The sequence below is a fragment of the Alternaria conjuncta genome, assembly GCF_024043145.1.
Source record: "Alternaria conjuncta strain BMP 0040 chromosome Unknown scaffold_22, whole genome shotgun sequence".
In the NCBI taxonomy this organism is placed as follows: Eukaryota; Fungi; Ascomycota; class Dothideomycetes; order Pleosporales; family Pleosporaceae; genus Alternaria; species Alternaria conjuncta.
This window is the reverse complement of record NW_026250111.1, coordinates 94,710-109,429: the sequence shown is the minus strand read 5'-3', so window position 1 is coordinate 109,429 and position 14,720 is coordinate 94,710. Positions and strand designations below refer to the sequence as shown.

The 14,720-nt window shown below is 51.4% G+C and overlaps 7 protein-coding genes across 7 annotated transcripts; 6 read left to right on the top strand and 1 right to left on the bottom strand.

The window, feature by feature from the left end:
• Positions 1 to 994: 994 nt before the first annotated feature.
• Positions 995 to 1,819, top strand: J4E85_010256 (uncharacterized protein; the record flags this gene model as incomplete). Its single annotated transcript, XM_051474468.1, has 2 exons — positions 995 to 1,127; positions 1,281 to 1,819. 2 exons carry the CDS (start codon positions 995 to 997, stop codon positions 1,817 to 1,819), a joined length of 672 nt encoding a protein of 223 aa, XP_051321658.1.
• Positions 1,820 to 2,333: 514 nt separating this feature from the next.
• Positions 2,334 to 3,260, top strand: J4E85_010255 (uncharacterized protein; the record flags this gene model as incomplete). The annotated part of the gene is made up of 2 exons (XM_051474467.1): positions 2,334 to 3,027; positions 3,229 to 3,260. 2 exons carry the CDS (start codon positions 2,334 to 2,336, stop codon positions 3,258 to 3,260), a joined length of 726 nt encoding a protein of 241 aa, XP_051321657.1.
• A 753-nt stretch (positions 3,261 to 4,013) lies between these two features.
• J4E85_010254 (uncharacterized protein) lies at positions 4,014 to 4,788 on the top strand (the record flags this gene model as incomplete). Its single annotated transcript, XM_051474466.1, has 2 exons — positions 4,014 to 4,072; positions 4,104 to 4,788. The coding sequence occupies 2 exons, from the start codon at positions 4,014 to 4,016 to the stop codon at positions 4,786 to 4,788; spliced, it is 744 nt and encodes a 247-aa protein (XP_051321656.1).
• A 236-nt stretch (positions 4,789 to 5,024) lies between these two features.
• Positions 5,025 to 9,003, top strand: J4E85_010253 (uncharacterized protein; the record flags this gene model as incomplete). Its single annotated transcript, XM_051474465.1, has 3 exons — positions 5,025 to 5,562; positions 6,126 to 8,548; positions 8,599 to 9,003. The coding sequence occupies 3 exons, from the start codon at positions 5,025 to 5,027 to the stop codon at positions 9,001 to 9,003; spliced, it is 3,366 nt and encodes a 1,121-aa protein (XP_051321655.1).
• A 254-nt stretch (positions 9,004 to 9,257) lies between these two features.
• On the bottom strand, positions 9,258 to 10,298 carry J4E85_010252 (uncharacterized protein; the record flags this gene model as incomplete). The annotated part of the gene is made up of 1 exon (XM_051474464.1): positions 9,258 to 10,298. The coding sequence occupies one exon, from the start codon at positions 10,296 to 10,298 to the stop codon at positions 9,258 to 9,260; it is 1,041 nt and encodes a 346-aa protein (XP_051321654.1).
• Positions 10,299 to 11,184: 886 nt separating this feature from the next.
• On the top strand, positions 11,185 to 11,973 carry J4E85_010251 (uncharacterized protein; the record flags this gene model as incomplete). Its single annotated transcript, XM_051474463.1, has 1 exon — positions 11,185 to 11,973. The coding sequence occupies one exon, from the start codon at positions 11,185 to 11,187 to the stop codon at positions 11,971 to 11,973; it is 789 nt and encodes a 262-aa protein (XP_051321653.1).
• Positions 11,974 to 13,874: 1,901 nt separating this feature from the next.
• J4E85_010250 (uncharacterized protein) lies at positions 13,875 to 14,615 on the top strand (the record flags this gene model as incomplete). The annotated part of the gene is made up of 1 exon (XM_051474462.1): positions 13,875 to 14,615. One exon carries the CDS (start codon positions 13,875 to 13,877, stop codon positions 14,613 to 14,615), a length of 741 nt encoding a protein of 246 aa, XP_051321652.1.
• Positions 14,616 to 14,720: the final 105 nt, after the last annotated feature.

Genomic DNA, 14,720 nt, shown 5'->3' with positions numbered 1-14,720 from the left:
AGCGAAAGGAAGTCCATGTCGACCTCGGGAAGTACCTACACAAAACCGGTGTCGCATTACCGCCTATGCAGTGTCATATCTACATGAATGGATAAGATACAAGAGCTCGATTCTTTCTACGTAGAACACAGTCTTTCAAGAGTAGCCGTCTGTGTATGCGACAAATGACATCCTGCTTGCAAATGACGTGGTGTGGCTTGATTCGGTTAGCGCGAATGCTCGTAGCTTCCGATTTGACCCTGAGCGAAGGACCACAGCAACACCAAAACCACGAAGCTTTCAGCACCCGTCTCCAAACTACCTGCTTTTACTCGGTCGCGAGAGCTGTCTCAAAAGGATGCTGCCACCCTGACACATGATGAACCGCCGCAGATTTGGTGCAGGAAGGTCGTAAATGGTGTATTATTATGGGTTGCTCTGGGTACTGTTGACACTCAACCAGGATAATCCTGATTAAAATGGATGGAGCCAGATGACGATACGTATATGCTGTTGCTCCCGTGTTTGCGTTGTTTCCCAGACTCATGCGTACTTACCACGGACAAGCGGCCGCCATGGAGGACACGATAACGCTCTCGCCGTAACACCAAATGGACTGTACCTGTGCTTGGGATTACAGTAACATATTCATCGAGGAAATTGCAACCGATGACTGTTCGAGAACATGACTGGACGAAGCGTTGTACAACACAGCTTCGCAGTTCTAGCGGACCGGGCTCACATCATGGTTGCGGACGTCGGTGTATGCTGTAAGTTGCGACATTCGCATGACTACTGACACTGTAGAAGCTGCCAAATGACATTATCAGAGGACTTACTGCAGCAAACTTTTGGTTTGGAGAAGTAGAAATGGCGTAAAACTTTTAGCAGATAGAGTTCACTGTGTTTCGTTCACATAACTGAGGCCTACTTCATCATAATCTACTGCCATATTATCTCAGAGACTGTCTTCAGAACTAGAACTACTCGTGTATCAACCTCATTTGTCTTCAAGATGTCCAGTGAGCAAGAAACGCAGGACAAGGCCACGTATTGGATCGTTATCGACAATGTCGGAAGACCAACATACAAGATGTCCATTAGTGGAGTCTTCAGCATTAGTGCAGACTGCCGAGAGCGCGAGAGGAGTCGCTTTACCCAACATATGCTCAACCTATATCCTGAAGCCGTCAATCAAGGCCCTTAGGCAGAATTTGAATGCCGGCGGCGTCTCCGCCGCGCTTGCGACGATTTGTTCAACAACCCTAAAACCGTCCAGGAGCTTGCACTATGGTCTAAAGATACCAAGGCTTTCGAAGAAAAGCAATTACAGATTAGTTTAAAGCCAGACCAAGACTTCCAGGGGAAGGTCACTGACGAGTTAGACGAAATCCTTTTGAATCAAGCGAAGCAACCTCCCGAAGACTCCAAAAGAGAGCCGGCAAAATTGGGTTTGCACACCGTGACCGTCAACAGAATTCCTGAACATATTTTGGAACAGCACTACCCTACACATAAGGGTTTGCCCGCGGTCGTTGCAAGAGAACTTCGTATGGAAAGGTACCGCAGTCTGCAATTTACGGGAATGGAAGTTGAGAGTGTGGAAGTCTTTCTGAACCGGGAGGATGCTATTGAGTACGCGGAACAGCTAGATTGTAAGCATGAGGTTGAGGAGTTCGATATTGATCCTGAGCAGGTCGATCATCCAGGTCTTCCCACGGCAGGTCAGCCGGAACATCGGGCCATCTGCGAGGCTCTTCCGAAGGACAAAGATGAGCCTTATAGGGTGATAATGCTTAGCCATACTCTGGTGTATGCTGTACCGCCATCAAAAGATTAGCCAGTTTGGTATATGAGGCTCGACGATGCTGGTCGGTCAGGAGTTATAGTTGTTAGTCTTAAGAGAGGGGAATGAAGCGAATGAATAGTACATCTTTCCCGTACTTACGCTGTTGAGTGGCAGAACGTATCTAAATTTGCACAGTAGTGGTGTGGGCTTCACGGAGAAGAACTTGTATTATGACTGGAGGAGAAGTGGGGTTAGAATCTTTGCGTCTGATCTAATATCGCAAGTATTAGATGTTTGGCGGATGTAGGCCGGTTTTGACTTGTTACGTTGTACTCAGTCTTCGAGGACATGAGTTTGGAGTCAAAGTGTTACGTGGTTGAATCTAGTCTTGGAGTCAACCTATGACTAGAAGGCCGTGTCCAGTCACTATGGGTGACTCAGGGCTCTTCATGTATAAAAGCAGAATCCCATACAAACCATTTGCTGGTGCACACCATCATCTTTCCCACATCACGAACATTACCATACTCACATCACCACTCTATCAACCTACATATCACTTATCATGTCTGGTTGTACGGAGCATACCATATTCTGGCTTACGATATCTACCGGAGACAATCGTGGTATAATGTTCGGTGGCATCTACGGCAATTCAGAGAGCGAGCGAACATTGATGAAAAAAAAGATATGGAAGACGTGCGAAACATCAACCGGCCATGACATAACGTCGGAGGGGCGGCTCGATGAAGAGTTGGCCGTATGGCATGAGAAGGCGGACCAGTGGTTCGGTTTCACGTACGCAGACGAAAAGGACTACCTTTTCCTTATTTCAAAGGAGAAGGATGACAACGAGGAGGTCGCGAAGGTCCTCCAATCAGCGAAACCGGAGGACTTCTGGGCCTACAGAAAGTTCGCCATGGAGCCAGAAGACTTGATTCGCGTGGTGGAAGAGGGCGTCGCAACGCCGGAAATAGCCAAGATGAAGGATCGGATCGTGGTCGCAGATCCTCCAACCCTCGCAAATAAAGAACTCAGCCAGGTGATATGGCATGGTGGTCACTCGAGCCTCCCGCCTTCCGGCGACTTCAAGAGCTTTGCGAAGAAGGATAAGGCCATCAAGCACGCGACACTCGAGCTTGATAAGCCGCGGGATAGTCTTTGGACTCCAACCTCATTGACGACAGACGAAGAGCGCGCCCCTTGGGTTGGTGTTGTCCGGGTCAAATGCCCTGTGAAGGGCGAGAAAGAGAGCCGATGTGAGGTACTGGCACGGCTCTTTACTGTTTTCCCGTGTCGTTTCCCTCCAGAGCTTGAAAGTGTATGAGTCATATTTAACTGGTATACTCTATCTGCGTAGGCGGATCGACTTGGAGCATCCTGGGTTCGTGTAATATCATTTTGAACGGACAACCTTAGTATGTGAACCATGACTAAAAGGTCGAGTGAGATAATCCCAGTTGGTGACGATCCACGGTATCTCAGTGTGTGATGGCTCCAGCACCTAGAAAAGCCTGGTATTACAGTCAGTCAGGATTCAGTCTCACTGGTTTGACCGTGGATGTTTTCGGGAGTGTAGAATTGAATCTAGAGGAGCTTGGGAGCTATTGAAAGCGACCGAGATCGAAGATCTTGGGCATGCCTATTCCAAGATCCTTCTAGCAAGGGAATATGAGCATGAAAGCCTGGAATGTGGTGATGATTTCAGAAGCTTTCTCAATGAGTCTGATGCCATCCAGCATGCGAAGAACGAGTTTCGCAAAGGGCAAGGAGATGGAAGAGAGTTTAAAGAGCTGCGCCCGGCGGCATGGTATGTTTGGGCGGGTATCGTTATTTTGGGTTGTGAGATCACGCCTGGAGAGCCATCTGAGTCTTGTAAAGTAGTAGGGCAGGTCGGCGTGATCCTGAAATGCGGTTCGTCATCTGGGGCTGGAGTACAGGATCCGAACCTTTAGTGTGTTGAGACATCGTGGTGGGTAGCGGTCGACTGGATTGACATCGTATTTGATGGTCAGCATATATGCTAAGTACCTAGGTTCGGTTGGCTTGCACTAAGTACCTAGGTAATTCAGCAACGTATGGCGCTTGCGAAGCTTGCTACGACTACCCCGAGCTCTTTCTTAGTCATAGATGGGAAACTGATACAGCGGTCGGGAAAGATCTGTGCGCTGCGAAAGGTATCATGGAGGTCCGTGTGTGTGTTGGTTCGTGACTGTCGAGGTTGAGTCATTGCTTCAACCACTTCATGTATAAATACCCTACGGAATTCGTTTCCCAAATTCTAAACTTGTATCTATCACACATGTAAGCCCAAAATCAGCAAACTTCACACCAGCACAGAGCTGGCACAATCTTCTTCTCAGATGGCCTCCAACAAAGACTTCAACCCCGACAGGGACCTCGTTTACTTACAAGTGACCTACCCCAAGAAGAGAGATCTAATCGGGCCCTACTTGATCACCGACCACGGTCTTGACGCAGCACGGAAGCGTCTTCTCAACCTTTGCAAACTAAACATCGGAGGGATGAACGATAGCCTACTCGCAACGATCAGAAATAAGCTCAACCAATCGGACTTCAACTTCCAAGCTCTCAACAAGAGCCGGTCCATCACGGACGACCAAAATCGCGAGCTCTTTGAGGTCAGCAACTTGCTATCGTCCAGCGCTGATGTCGTGGTTTATATCCGTAAAGAGGAAAAAGAAGGACGGAAGGCAGCCTTACATACTGTTTATGGGTGCAGCAAGGACACCGGAGATTACAAAAAGTGGCACGGAGGCTTTGAACCATACAAAAAGGCTGAAGACATGCTTGTTTGGCCTTGCGGTGAAGAATGGAATGGTGTTGAAACTCATTCGAGCGACGTTGCCGCCCGAACCTGGCTCCTATTGACAGCATGCGACAAGATGAAGAATGTAATTCGAGCCGTGCCAAATACAAGGGATTGGCCCACAATGTATGAGGGTAAACGGCAGATCATGATGATTTGGAAGGTCGTCGCGAACGATGCGGAGGGATAGTTGGAAATGTTGATATCGAATACTTCAGACATTCGAATGACAAAACCTTTGAGTCAGTGAGATGGTGTCATAATCAAGTGACTGTGAGAATGACCCAAGCCATGACTACAAGGACTTTAACTCATACCCAGTGACTCACGTCTTTGGTATATAAACCGAGAAGCCTTTGCTTCTCCAGCCCTCACACCGACATCAAACATTCATACCATCACCATTATCAATATCAGCACCACACCATGGAAGCACCGCTCAAGTCCAACGAAGCATCGCTAAATGGCACCCCCATATTGACCGACCCGCCTAAATATTGGTACTACTGGGTGCTATTTCATCATTTCGACAACGACGGTACGGGGGATACCAGCGATTACAACGCATCTTTCGGCGGAATTTTTAACTACACAACTGAAGGATGGGCGCTTCTTGAGCAGACCATACGTGAATTCTGCGAAAACAAGAATCGTTCACCTGAGACACCGATTAAGTCTATCGGCAGAGAACGGCTCTTCGCTAAGTGCGTGGAAGGCGAACATTGTTCTGTACGCGGCAAGGACGGTGAACATCTCGTAGCGGTCATCAAGCAACCGGATCCCAACGGAGACGTAACGGATGTACTAGCACTACCGAACGATCGCAGTCTACACCAAGTCAGGACGATAAGGTACGACGGAGATGATTCAGAGCCACAGCAATTTCCCGCAGACGAAAGGAAACAATGGAGTACGGTAGCCCCCACAATAATGCCTGGCGACAGTTCATTCGACCTTGGGGAGGGTTGGGCCACATTCGTTTTTCGAGAGGATCTTGACGAATATTTCGATAAGGAGTGGAAGGCAATGAAATCACACCAAACAATGACGTGGATGTATAAACAGAAGGAACTTCGGCTCGTTGCCATCTCTGAGAAGGATATTTTGAAGCGGATCATCGTTTCTACAGAGTGGACTCACGACAAGGTTACTCGCAAATGGGTACAGGCGGATATAAAAGGGATAATAAGTCGCAAGACTAGTCGTCGGAAGACTGATGGATGACGGACAACACTGTTTCTTTGTATCAATGTTTTACAGTTGAGTAGGATTAAAGTCTTATAAGCGTAATGTAATGCAGGGGCTTAGACAATTACCAGCTGTTTTTTGTTGTGTGAAGAAAAGATCGGGCGATAAATACTGGAAGATAGCTTCACGAAGACGAAAGTGCTATAGGTGATGCTTCTCAAGCGGCTGGCATGCCTGCGTCATGGGTCGGTTAGTGGCTAGCGCGAGTCGACGCGTAGTGAAGCGGGACCCGATCAACACGGCTACTGCAGCCCAAACACGACTCGGCGCAGCGAACAGGCAACACCAAAGCACCCCGGGCTCCATGGAGTGCCCTGCCCGCCAACATGTCCTCCCGCAACGTGCCCACGATGAAGTCGCTGTCCAGCGCTGACCGCCGCTCCGTCAATGCCAACTACACGTCGACTGCGCGACCCCGCGTCGCTTCTGGAGAGGAACTCGACCGCCGCAGCTCGACCACCGCAGCGTCACATGCCAGGAAACAGTCAGCACCCATGCGCGCAACAGGCGCCACCTCGGGCGAGCGTCGCGTCGAGAAGAAGGAGGTGCGCGAGCGGGAGACGGAGATCAGGCGAACAAAGAGCCCGTTGAAGCATGCCAGTGAAAGCAGGGCGAATGCGCGAAGCCGCTCAGAGAAACTCCCGCGCGACGTCGACCGACCCTCACGCAGCGCCGCCTCGCAAAAGTCTATCCCCGAAGAGCCCCAGATGCCGTGGGAACCGCAGGCTTCTTTGATACCACACACGACCGCCCCGCTGGCGACGCGCATCTCGATACCTCCGCTCGCTTCCACCGCGCCTATATCGCTGCAGCCCACACCGCTCGCAAAACTATCGCTAGAAGCACAAGAGAAGGCGATACTGGAGGATCTCTTGTTTGTGTTCATGGGTTTTGAGGGGCAGTACATTCGATTCGGCGATGGCTACAATCCCCACGAAGAGAAGGAACGTCTGGTAGGGCCACAGTTCCGCCTGATGCCCGGCCTGGACCCTAGTCTGAGGGACCTGACCAAGTCGATGCTGAAGACTGCCACACATTACATTGCTGTCGAGACCTGCGTAGAGGTGCTCAGCCGGGAAGAGTACGGTGCAGTGAACCATGCCTTGTGCGCGGCTGTACGACGGTTGCTGAAGGACTACCTCATACTCGTTGCGCAACTTGAGCACCAGCTGCTGACGAACGAATCCTTTACTCTGCACGTGTTGAGTCTACATACTAAACAGACTAGCCACATGCTCTTCCAGCTTTACACAACTGGAATCGAACTGCTGAAGGCGAACGGCATTCTGGAAGACGAGAAAGACGAAGACTCGGCGGATGACGACAGCAATGACTTTGAGAATATCTTGGAGTCGTTGCGTGAAGGAGGAAACGCCGCCAAGAAGCTCTGCAAAGGTGGAAGCGTGCTCGGACTCATCACTAAGCGGCTATCGTCCATGTCGGGAGATCCAGCGGCTCGCGCACTACTGACTACGCTGTTGCGAGAAGCCAGCAGACCGTATATGGCTATGTTGAACGAGTGGCTACATCACGGCGGCATCAAGGACCCGCACTCCGAGTTCCTGATCAAAGAGCAAAGAAGCATCAAGCGAGAACGTTTAGACCAGGATTATACGGACGAGTACTGGGAGAAGAGATATACGATACGCGATGCTCTGGTACCCCCTCAGCTTGAAGCCGTCAAAGACAAGGTCCTTCTGGCAGGAAAGTACCTCAACGTTGTAAGGGAGTGCGGAGGCGTCGACGTTAGTAAAGTCGTGCAAGACGCGCCTACCAGCTTCGACGATCCACGCTTCTTAGACAACGTCAACTCCTCATACGCCTACGCCAACTCCTCGCTCCTCAACCTCCTTCTCACTACACACCAACTGCCGGCACGATTACGTTCACTAAAGCACTACTTCTTCCTCGATCGCTCCGACTTCTTCACCTACTTCCTCGAGATGAGCGAGCTCGAGCTCAAGAAACCAGCAAAGCATGTTAACGTCGGCAAGCTGCAGTCGCTATTGGATCTCGCCACTCGACATGCTGGATCAGTCGCTGTGGAGGACCCATACAAGGAGGACATCAAGGTCCAGATTAACGATACTGGGCTTACGAATTGGCTGATGAAGATTGTTAACGTCCAGGGTCTTGACCAGGATGCTGCCACCGCTACGTTGTCGAATTACACACCTGCAAACTCGGCACCTATCACTGACGACACGAACATCACTGGATACCAAGCGCTAGTCTTTGACTACGCCATGCCCTTCCCGCTGTCGTTGGTCGTCAGCAGAGTTACTCTCACTCGTTACCAGCTACTTTTCCGATATCTACTGAGCTTGAAGCACCTCGAAACGGATCTAGCCAAGTGCTGGGGTGAACAGGGCAAGAACGCAGCCTGGAAGCACCGATCCAAGAATCCGCGAATTGAGCAGTGGAAACGCCGAGCGTGGACATTGCGAGCGCGTATGCTGGTCTTCGTCCAACAACTTACGTACTACTGCACATCCGAGGTCATTGAGCCCAACTGGGCATCGTTGATGTCGCGGATAAGCGATGAGAAGAAGCAGGATGCAAGGGCCAAGGGCAAGGCAACGGAGGATGAGAGCGGTGGGCCCCAGGTGAAGCGTACTGTAGACGAGCTGATGCAGGACCATGTTGACTTCCTCGCAACTTGCTTGAAGGAATGCATGCTTACTAACAGTAAGCTGCTTCGAGTAAGTCAAACAACACTTTTACAGCCTGTACGGCTGCTAATTACCCTTAGATCAACAACAAGATCATGTCAACATGCAGCATGTTCGCATCCTTCACATACTCTCTATCTCGCTACCTCGTCACCGGTGACCCCGACCTTGTCGCCCAAGTTAACGCCTCTTTCGCACCTCCCCCCGCGAAGAACTCCAAGAATCCTGCTGCCACACTAGTCGCTTCTACCCACCGACCCACAACGCAGTTTGTATACGACCCCCAGCGCGTCGACAAAATGTTCGACATGCTAGCCAAGTACGAGGAGAACTTCACCCGGCATCTTAAGATCCTGCTGGACACACTGAACTACCTCGCTGCCACCGAGACGGTAGTCTTCTTGAGTCTTTGCGCAAGATTGACGAGTGCTGGAGAGGGTTTGAGTGGCTTCCAGGTACCCATGGGTATGGAGGGTATTGCTTAGTAGGCTTCGGCCTTGTAGGCATCAGGCGTTGTTTCATGCATTGCATTATTTTGGGTCATTGGCATGGGTTATGGATTCAGTCTGCAAGGCGCCAGCGAGCGATACCATAGTTGTTTGGAATGAGACGCAACGAATTACGGCCATAAGGTTCTTCAGTCTTGAAAATTGCGACATCACATGGCATGTTTGGTGTATGAACGAGGCATTTGCTCATGTTCGAAGTAATTGGTACTGCCTACTCTACACGTACGCTTCTAGTACGTCTTGAATGGACACCCCTTGTCCGCGCTCGAGCTCTTCGTCTTCTCCTTGACCAACTTCGTAGTGAAATCCATCAATTGCTCGCCCAGCTTCTCATTGTTCGCCAAATCACTACCCGGCTCGCGTATCGCAGGCGGGCAGATGTACTCGCCAGTACCCTCTGTCTTAGTCGCCGCATACATGGTGCTTACGCAACCTTCAAACTGTGTCTTCTTGAACGGCGCCATACCAACGCTCATAGCGTAGCCACCCAACGGGTAGGGTTCGTGGATCATATCGACAGATTGCCGTGTCTCAACGAAACCGGGGTGTGTAGCGTTGGACAAGATGTTGGGGTGCGAGGTAGAGAGGTGACGAGCCAGATAACGTGCGTAAAGGATGGAAGCGAGCTTTGTGCGGCCGTACTGTCCCATAGCACCTAGGTCTTGGTTGAGCTCTTCGAGAGATTCAAACTTGACGTCCTTGGGCGCGCTCTCGTGTGCGTTGGATCCGAGCTGTACAAGACGGACCTTGTTGCCCTTGTCGGCTGTAGACTTGATCAAAGGCAGCAGGTGAGAGGTCAGGACTACATGGCCCATGTGGTTGATAGCCATGTGTAGATCGACACCGTTCTTCGCGAGCTGGTATGTCATGATACCTCTCGCGGCGTTGTTGATCAGGATATCGATCCGGTCTGTCTTCTTGGCAATCTCAAAAGCGACCTTGCCGGTTGCTTCCCAGTCTGAAAGGTCGCACTTCATCCATTCGACTCTGCTGGCCTTGTCCTCGCCCATCTCTTCCTTGATGGCTTTGAGTGCATCGTCGATGATGTCTTCGCTCATGGAGATGATGAAGAGCTTCTTGATGTTGTGTGATAGGAGGGTATGTGTGCATCCGTAGCCAATTCCTTCTGAGCCACCAGTCACTACGGCGACCTTGCCGCTGAGATCTGGTACTTCCTCGAGAGAGAAGCGCTGATCCGCAGGTGCGAGATCATGGGCGCCAGATACGACCTTGCCGAGATTCTCGGCAATGGCATTCTTTACTGACTGCATGGTGGAGGAGGTTTCAACTGGGCCTTTGAAACGGTCGTTATTGTTCGGAGGAGTTGATGAATAAGCTCTGAAAGTAGTAGAAGATATCCAGGCAACGGATACGCGTGATAAGGATGATGTATTTACAAAAGATGACTTGCAGCAACGCAGGGAGACGGCACCTCTAAATAACTTAGTAGACTGCATGGTTACAGCATGTGTCACAGGACAGCAGCAACCATCGTATTAGCACAAGATCTGAGGTCATGGTATACCGTGACGAGCCGCCTTCCGCGGAGCGAAAGCAGCCAATGCCATTTTGTCTTGATGTCAGCACTTTTTCCTTTTGGCGCGTTCCTGGATACTGTGGAGCGCGCATCGGGAGCGGATCGTTGATGATCTCGTCATGACGCGTTGATGGACGCCTGCATGGCCTGCGTGTTGGCGAGGCTGGAGGTCTGGAACTATGACGTGTTGGGTATAGTGGGGCGGGCGTTATCGATAACGGCGCGACTTCCGAGGTCAGCTTCACGCGACATGGAAGGTCTCCTAATCGAGTAGACGAGAGCATCGTCGCTACCCTGATCCACGACACTATGGTAGGAACGCTCAACGGATACAGGGATCTCAGGTATGTATATCTTCAATTGGAGTAAGTGCGTCGGCGGAAAGACAGCAAACGCAATGGCTCCTTCTCAACACCGCAAGCTGTGTAGTGAATGCGAGCGATTGGAAAGCGACACAAACCCAAACATTACCGCACAATACCAAAACCTCAATACCACCGTTTCATTGCTGTCAGCTGCAAACCTTCACCGACCGAACAATGTTCAAAGCAAGACCAGAAACGAGCACTAACATGCGGCAGAGTGCGATTTCACATTATCTTCACCCAGACCGGGCCGCCATGATCTCATCAGCAGACCATACCGCCTCAGCCGCGCGTGAACAGAACGCCGCCAACCCACCGGTATTCGAAAAGCCACCCACGAGCAGCACGCCTCTCCCGCCCGATGTGGCAGCCGCTCGTAAAGCTCGCATGAATGCCGACTTGATCGGTGCCTTCAAGAGCACCTGTCCACCCGGCACAACCCCCTACATAACAGGTGTCGGATTGTATACCCACGTTGAGGGCGCACCACCCCAGTCGCCAATGTACCCCGACGAGAACCCGCAGCCACAACCCGAATTCTTCCCTATACGCATACCAGAGAGTCGAGGTAACGAGAGCTCGCAACCGGACGAAGAGGTTCAGAAGCTATGGAATGAACTCGAGCTTGCCGTCGAAACAGAGGAAGAGTTGATTGCTACAACCGAACTTGGGCTTAAGGAGCTTAGGAAGCGGTATCGTGCTCTTCCTCCTCCTAAGAACTCGCGGTCGCCGGTACAGCGCGGTCAGCAGCAGCCGGAAGCGATACAAGGGGATACAGCGGCTCAAGGTGCTACTACAACCATTGTGGGGAGCATGGGCGCTCCCAACGCGCCCACCAAGCCGCGCGGCCAGTCGCTAGCTAGCGTAATGTCTACTCTTGCGGTAGGAAGTGAGAATACGAGCATGGGAGGTACCGAGCCCGAACGAGGCAGACCGACGGCCATCGAACGAGGCAGACCGACGGCCACCGAACGAGGCAGACCGACGGCCACTACATCAACTACAGGCTTCTACGCCCCGGATCCACGCAGACAGGGACGATGAGAGTCAAGAAGGATGGAGACTGCTCCACAACACAGCACACGGGATCATGCTTGAAACTGACTATCGGACTGACTTTCTTCTTGGTCTCCCCAACATTCGGATGTTCCGTTAGTATGAGTCTATCATGATGTTGATGCGCTGGAATTCGGGGCTGTGTGTATGTTAAACCCATCACATTGATACCCTCATGTTTCGAAGCTAGACAATTCCTTCATATACATGATTGAGATGCGAAAGTATTATACGTACTTCGCTACATACATCGCGCCAAAGACGATTCTTCCACACAGAGCGACCTCATTCCACGGCTCATGTTATCACTTCATAACCAACACTTACCCCATCAGGATCCACATGCGCCACACGCATACCTGTTCCATAGCTAAGAATAAACCAGTTCTCATTCCCAGCCCTCAGCCCGCGCCGTATCCACGAGGCGTTGCGCCTCTCGTATCTGACTATGATGATGAAGAGCAGTACTATCAAAGCGACGGCTAGCGCCATCATCACAGTGAAGAAATGGTCGATGGCATTTGGTTCAAGATCGCGCGGAGTGGGGGCCATGCTGCACGCACTTGAACCAGGATCGAGCGATGTGAAAAGGGAAGAGTGAAACGATGAACATGTCGATCACGATATCGACCTGTTCTTGAGACATTGTGGTGCCGTTGTTGTAACAAACCGCGGTGCAAATGTGGGTGCATAGTGTGGATGTAGAAGATTCATGGAGGCTACGAGGGCATTGTAAAGGAAAACAGCGGAACCAGAGGATGAGGGTTTCTTTACTTCCCAGAAGGGCCAGTCTCTCTAGTGAAAGCAAGCTCACGCGTCTAGTGAAAGATTCATCTTCTCGTTAGTTCCACAGGCATTCCTTAAATGTCCACCAGCGGCCAGACACATGCACTCCTCAACCCAGTTTTACAATGTCCCTTCTCTGGATGCGCGCATCATCTCATGGCCTATTGAAAGCAATGCTCGAGCTGGCGAAACAGCTACTGCCAAACATCGGAGCACTTATCCTCGCGTTCTTAGTGTGGCTCGAGCTCAGGACCGGAGTCGTCCTTGCCTTCTTCGCGTTTTACGATGAACATCCTCACTTCATCCACATCGTTTCCCTGGCAATCAGTATCGGCGTCGTGTATAAGCTCATCCGCTTCATCCTCCGGCTGCAAAGTACGCCAAAACCCGCTGATCCATTCAGATCGGCGCCATACAGACACAGACGCGAAGAGACCCCCATGTTCCCACCAGGTATGGAGTTCAACCGGGTTCAGGAAAGGTGGAAGAAAGAGGGTATGGAGAAGCCATTCGTGGAAGAGCGGGCATTTGGCTCAAGTAGGCCGGAGGAGGTGCCTCCAGCGCGGAGACCGCTATTCAGTGTTCCTACAAGCACTTTGCCACCGGTGCAGTCGAGAAGACCGCCAGTGAATGCGGCGTTTGGGAAAGCTGGTTGGGGGTAGGGCGTTGGCAGCGATGTGAGGTTTTCTTTTGGGGTCGATTCTAGGGTCTGTGTACCGTTGCGCAGAGACGTGGGACATCCAGATTGCGCTGTACTACTACATACAGCTTCTGGGATCTTGGGACGTTGATACTGGAGAATGCTTGAAGAGTGCAGTTGTTGCCGCAGCAACTACGTGGCAAATCACGGCTTGATGGGAATGAATGAAGCGGTCATGTTGCCAGCTTTCGTGTTGTTTGGCTGGCTTTCATCACATGAGACATCGACAAGAGTTGAGAAACGACTGATTCACTCAATCGAGAGGACCGTGCAGTAATCACGCGCCGATATATCACAACAAACGCTCGCGGTCGCCTATAAGTTCTGCACCACTCAGACCTTTGAGTCCGACTTCCCGCCACTTGGTCTAATCAACAAGAATCGATCAGTGCCTCACAACATCATGCAAGACTTTCTTATCAACCACGAGCCGCCTACTCGTCTCGAGCGCTTCGTCCAAGACACTATCGACTCGTCCAAAGGTTTCTCCGCCTATCTCTTCCGTGGAAGCTGTCTGGAATACTGGGTGCTTGACCCCAATGGTCAGGCTTACACGCTCTTCCTGGCGACACTACTAGGCGCTTCGATCTGGCTCTTCATCCTAAACCAGAACTCAGAGGCTACCGCAGCTTCAAAGTCCGAGCAGGACTGGCCCGAGAGCGAATTGGCGGACGCAATGGACATTGATGGCGAGGGATATCAAGTCGACGAACAACAACCATCGACTCCGCGTGCTTCAACGTATTCAGGCGAAGAGACACCCATCATGCGCAAACTAGCACCTCATGATCACCGCCCTGTCAACGCGCACATCGAAGGCTCGCCTTTCCGAGTTAAACAACCTCTGGGACCTCGCATTCGCCAATTCGTACCGTCTACCCATCAGGCTCCTTCTCCACTCAACCCCCGGCTTTCCAAAGCTTTCTCGACTCGGCCTTCTCAGCGCGATAACTTCTCGAATCTCAACAAAGACACTCCGGTAGCCAACAAGACTCTCCAGGAAACCAGCCGGGTTGATGCGGGCGACATCTTTGAGGGGGGGAAGACGCAGAGCCCTGTGGTTGCTCACTGGTCAAATGAGGGCGGCCAGCGTTATGATCGGGCGACCTTGAGGCGCGAGGTGGCTACCAAATATCTTTCCTAAGGTTGTCGCGTTGGGGGTTTCATCCGATGTGCATCGTCGCGGCTTCCCTATCCACAATTTGGTTTCGGCGCTCTGGGTCTAGGGAAGGTGGCATGCGCGGGTGAG